This window comes from Rhinoderma darwinii, unplaced genomic scaffold, assembly GCF_050947455.1.
Source record: "Rhinoderma darwinii isolate aRhiDar2 unplaced genomic scaffold, aRhiDar2.hap1 Scaffold_525, whole genome shotgun sequence".
NCBI lineage: Eukaryota > Metazoa > Chordata > Amphibia > Anura > Rhinodermatidae > Rhinoderma > Rhinoderma darwinii.
This window is the reverse complement of record NW_027464074.1, coordinates 252,899-258,898: the sequence shown is the minus strand read 5'-3', so window position 1 is coordinate 258,898 and position 6,000 is coordinate 252,899. Positions and strand designations below refer to the sequence as shown.

The 6,000-nt window shown below is 46.8% G+C and overlaps 1 protein-coding gene across 1 annotated transcript in view; it reads right to left on the bottom strand.

The window, feature by feature from the left end:
- Nucleotides 1–6,000, bottom strand: part of RPUSD4 (RNA pseudouridine synthase D4) — a 36,268-nt gene that overhangs the window by 5,739 nt on the left and 24,529 nt on the right. Inside the window, exons 2-4 of the mRNA XM_075848851.1 lie at nt 596–698; nt 312–513; nt 1–7 (exon numbers count right to left, since the gene is read on the bottom strand). The exon at nt 1–7 is cut by the window's left edge and continues 87 nt beyond it. Of these exons, the coding sequence (XP_075704966.1) occupies nt 1–7; nt 312–513; nt 596–698 (312 nt within the window). The remainder of the gene's footprint in view (nt 8–311; nt 514–595; nt 699–6,000) is intronic.

The following is a 6,000-nucleotide window of genomic DNA, read 5'->3' as shown; positions in this document are numbered from 1 at the left end:
GACTGCCCTGCAATACAGCCAGGAGAGATCACAGCTTGCCATATCTGTACAATAATTAAACTGTGCCAAGCACACAGTGACATCAGGGGGCGGGGCTGTGACAACCTCTCACGCACGATATATAGGCTGGTTGTTAGTAACAAGGGGGCGGGGCTGTGACAACCTCACACATGGTATAGGGGCGGAGCTGTGACCTCACACACAATATACAGGCTGGATGTCAGTAACAGGGGGCGGGGCTGTGACAACCTCACACATGATATACAGGCTGGTTGTCAGTGACAGGGGGCGGGGCTGTGACAACCTCTCACCAGTACACTCTGTGGATCCTGCGTTCTCGCATTAGTCTCTGTACACGTTCTGCAGCCTCTGAACTTCGTGCTAGGATTAAGGCTCCAGTTGTGTCTTTGTCCAGGCGATGACAGACTCGCAGCGGCTCCACACCTCTTCCAAACATCATTTCTGACAGCGCTGGGAGAAGAGAGGTGACGCTGTGGTGCATGGAGGGGCCCCCTGTAGGGGACAGATGATTGGCTAATTATGGGAGCACAGGCAGGGACCCGGGGATCATGTCCCATATACCGAAAACACTCACCGTGTGTAGGAAGACCATGAGGTTTATTAAGAAGAACGAGCTCCGAATCCTGGCGGACAACCCAGCTCCGTAACTCACGCAGCGCGGCATGAGGGGGCGGCACCTGGGAGAAGAAGGAACATGCTGACCATAAGAGCTGACACTCTACAGGAGAGAGGACACTGCTGACCATAAGAGCTGACACTCTACAGGAGAGAGGACACTGCTGACCATAAGAGCTGACACTCTACAGGAGAGAGGACACTGCTGACCATAAGAGCTGACACTCTACAGGAGAGAGGACACTGCTGACCATAAGAGCTGACACTCTACAGGAGAGAGGACACTGCTGACCATAAGAGCTGACACTCTACAGGAGAGAGGACACTGCTGACCATAAGAGCTGACACTCTACAGGAGAGAGGACACTGCTGACCATAAGAGCTGACACTCTACAGGAGAGAGGACACTGCTGACCATAAGAGCTGACACTCTACAGGAGAGAGGACACTGCTGACCATAAGAGCTGACACTCTACAGGAGAGAGGACACTGCTGACCATAAGAGCTTACACTCTACAGGAGAGCTTACACTCTACAGGAGAGAGGACACTGCTGACCATAAGAGCTGACACTCTACAGGAGAGAGGACACTGCTGACCATAAGAGCTGACACTCTACAGGAGAGAGGACACTGCTGACCATAAGAGCTTACACTCTACAGGAGAGAGGACACCGCTGACCATAAGAGCTTACACTCTACAGGAGAGAGGACACCGCTGACCATAAGAGCTTACACTCTACAGGAGAGAGGACACCGCTGACCATAAGAGCTTACACTCTACAGGAGAGACACTGCTGACCATAAGAGCTTACACTCTACAGGAGAGAGGACACTGCTGACCATAAGAGCTTACACTCTACAGGAGAGAGGACACTGCTGACCATAAGAGCTTACACTCTACAGGAGAGAGGACACTGCTGACCATAAGAGCTGACACTCTACAGGAGAGAGGACACTGCTGACCATAAGAGCTGACACTCTACAGGAGAGAGGACACTGCTGACCATAAGAGCTGACACTCTACAGGAGAGAGGACACTGCTGACCATAAGAGCTGACACTCTACAGGAGAGACACTGCTGACCATAAGAGCTTACACTCTACAGGAGAGACACTGCTGACCATAAGAGCTTACACTCTACAGGAGAGACACTGCTGACCATAAGAGCTTACACTCTACAGGAGAGACACTGCTGACCATAAGAGCTTACACTCTACAGGAGAGACACTGCTGACCATAAGAGCTTACACTCTACAGGAGAGACACTGCTGACCATAAGAGCTTACACTCTACAGGAGAGACACTGCTGACCATAAGAGCTTACACTCTACAGGAGAGAGGACCCTGCTGATCATAAGAGCTTACACTCTACAGGAGAGAGGACACTGCTGACCATAAGAGCTTACACTCTACAGGAGAGAGGACACTGCTGACCATAAGAGCTGACACTCTACAGGAGAGAGGACACTGCTGACCATAAGAGCTGACACTCTACAGGAGAGAGGACACTGCTGACCATAAGAGCTGACACTCTACAGGAGAGAGGACACTGCTGACCATAAGAGCTGACACTCTACAGGAGAGAGGACACTGCTGACCATAAGAGCTGACACTCTACAGGAGAGAGGACACTGCTGACCATAAGAGCTGACACTCTACAGGAGAGAGGACACTGCTGACCATAAGAGCTGACACTCTACAGGAGAGAGGACACTGCTGACCATAAGAGCTGACACTCTACAGGAGAGAGGACACTGCTGACCATAAGAGCTTACACTCTACAGGAGAGACACTGCTGACCATAAGAGCTTACACTCTACAGGAGAGACACTGCTGACCATAAGAGCTTACACTCTACAGGAGAGACACTGCTGACCATAAGAGCTTACACTCTACAGGAGAGACACTGCTGACCATAAGAGCTTACACTCTACAGGAGAGAGGACACCGCTGACCATAAGAGCTTACACTCTACAGGAGACACTGCTGAACACGTCCTTGCAGCCCCTCATTTATTTCGCGCCCACATAACTTGGGTTGCTCATGATTTTCGATATTATAAAGCGGCTGTCACCAGATTCTCACCCCCGTCTCCTATTACATGTGATCGGCGCTGTGATGTAAAGAACAGGAACGTTGTTTTTTTTTTCCAAAAACGAGCATTTTTGGCCAAGTTATGACCATTTTTATATATTTATTTTTTTAATTCGTTTATTCAAAATATCACATACAAAGTATCACAGCAATTGGACCGCGTATAACAGTATGAAAGACGACATGGCATATACAGTCACATATAGAACATATACATGGCATATACCGTCACATATAGAACATATACATGGCATATACAGTCACATATGTAGCATATACCGTCACATATAGAACATATACATGGCATATACAGTCACATATGTAGCATATACAGTCACATATGTAGCATATACCGTCACATATAGAACATATACATGGCATATAGTCACATATGTAGCATATACAGTCACATATAGAACATATACATGGCATATACCGTCACATATAGAACATATACATGGCATATAGTCACATATGTAGCATATACAGTCACATATAGAACATATACATGGCAGCCAATTGCCGGTTACACAGTAAGGTGCAGGATTTATTATATATTTATATTAAAATGAATAAGTAACCAAATATAACCAAACAGAAGAGATCGCCTACGTGGCACTAGAAGGTCGTGGATATCAGCATCTTACCTCCTGCCCGGACCTCGGAAGCTGAATTACCCCATCATGGGACGAGGGTCAACAGCAGGAACTACCCTGGTATGTAACCACTGGCTCCCCCACTCCCTGAGGTTTGTCTGGGCGGCCCCTGTGGGAATATACCAGCGGCTCGTAATCAATTACATTATCGACCAACAGTTTCCACGAGGCCATGGACGGAGCCGTGTCTGTACAATACTCCAGATTACAGATTAGAGTGTCTGCCATCCAGTGCACGGCTATGCTTTTTTCTTGCTAAAAATAAAGATTCCTTTATAAAAACACCAGTGTGACGTGTCGTGTTCTTCAGCTACAAGTCCCAGTAGGGCTATTTTCGGGAAGAACAACAGAGGATTAGGTAATAGAACAATAACATCATAAAACTTTGTCCAAAATGTCAATATGAATGAACATTCCCACATAAGGTGCCAAAAATCTGCCTCTAGTTGCCCACATGTATGGCATGCTGAGGTGGGTATTCTGCCCATACGGTGTAGTCTGATTGGGGTAGAATGTATAGCTGAATAAGCTTATTGTTTATAGCCGGAGATGCTGAGAAGTGTGAGATGTTCGTCAGATCTTCCGATGAAAGGTCTGGCATTTGGGATTTCCTCTTAGTCAGGACCGGGAGCGGAGTAGAGCTCATTTTAGCCAAGATTAGATGGGTATATAAAGCTGTAATAAGACCCTTGGGTCCTTGAGACTTCAGTATGCCAATAAGAGGGTACGCTGATCTGATTGAGGTGGAAACTGAGCCTGTACAGCATGGCGCAACTGCAGATATTGTAAGTCTGGAGTGTCTCTTTAACCTGTGAGGATCAGACCATTATCATACACATCCCCCAATCGGGTAATACCCAGATCCCGCCACAGCTGCGTATGACTGGATATGTGGTAATGTAGGGTTATGCCACAGAGGAAGTTCTGGAATCGTATCATTGTATGCAAGTCGTTCTTTGGACGCGCGCCAGATCGTCAGTGCCAGGCTATGCATAGGAAGTAGTTCAGTATGGGGAGTAAACTTAGGGTATTCCAGGAAGCTAATCAGGTTATTCCCTGCTACTAGGGAGGCCAAGTAATAATCTGTGTCAGATAGGGGGCGAGTCCCGTACCCAATCCCGGATATTGCGGAGCTGTCCCGCCAGGTAGTACAAGTAAAAATCCGTCAAGGCCATTCCCCCCTCGATTTTTGGTCGTTGTAATGTAGCCAGATTAAGTTTAGACCTAGAGGAGCCCCATATAAATCGTATTATTAAGGTATTAAGGGATTTAAAGAACGATATGGGGACTACAACAGGCATGTGTTGCAAAATATAATTACATTGAGGTTGGACCACCATCTTGATCAAATTAATACGCCCAGCTACAGATAACGGTAGTTTTGACCACGTCTTAAACTTTTCTCCAACCTTAGTCAATAATGGGGTCAAGGACGTATCTAGAGTCTGGCCATGGTCCTGAACTATAGTCACCCCTAAATATTTAAATCTAGAGACGGTTTCCAGGCCGTATTGCAACATTGACGGATCTGGAGTCGGGTGTCTGGCTGTATATAAAATGGCCGATTTCTGCCAATTAACTTTTAGACCCGAGTACTGTGAAAAGTTGTCAAGTATCCTTGCGGCCACATGAAACGAGGAGTTTGGGTTATCTAAAAAAAGGACCATGTCATCTGCGTACAGGCCTACCACAGAAGTTCTGCCCCTCCAGTTTATACCAGTGAGATCCGGGGAGGCTCTAAGCCTGATCGCCAGTGCTTCTATGGCAATAGCAAACAGGGCAGGCGATAACGGACACCCCTGTCGGGTGCCTCTAAAAAGAGAGAAAGGGAGAGAAGGAACATTATTAACCACCACGTTAGCTTTAGGGGATTTATATATTAACCTGATCCATTGACAGAATTGAGGACCGAAGCCAAAGCGTTCCAGACAGGCCCACAAAAACGGCCAGCCTACCGAGTCGAAAGCCTTCATGGTGTCCAGAGAGGCTATCGCCCACTGCATGTCATGTGCCCAGCCCAATTGTGTAATGGCCTGTACCTTCCTGATATGGATACTAGTAGATTTCCCCGGCATTAATCCAGTTTGATTTGCGTGTATGATGGAAAGGATAACACCAGTCTCTTAGCCAGCAATTTTGTCAGTATTTTATAATCTACATTGACCAACGATATGGGCCGATATGAACCACAATCAAGAGGTTCCTTACCAGGTTTCAAAAGAACTATAATGGTAGCGTCATAAAACGTAGGGGGGAGGGCGTGTAAGTGGGACGCCTGGTTAAGAGTTTCTAGGAGAAATGGAGCTATGTTATCCATGTATTTGTGGTAAATTTCAATTGGGAGGCCATCCAGGCACGGGGATTTATTAAGAGCCATATCACGGATAGCCTCTTGTATTTCTTCAAGTGTAAAGGGGGCCTCTAACATAGATTGTTGGTCAGCCGATAACGTTGGGAATGTAAGGTCACTTCAATATTCTAAACCATCAGTCATAGATTGCGAGGTTGAGGAACTGTATAACTCAGTATAGTATTCCTTAAATCGCGATGTGATACGCCCAGCTTCTGTGATGACTGATCCAGCAGAGTCCCAAATCCCCAATACGGAGTTAG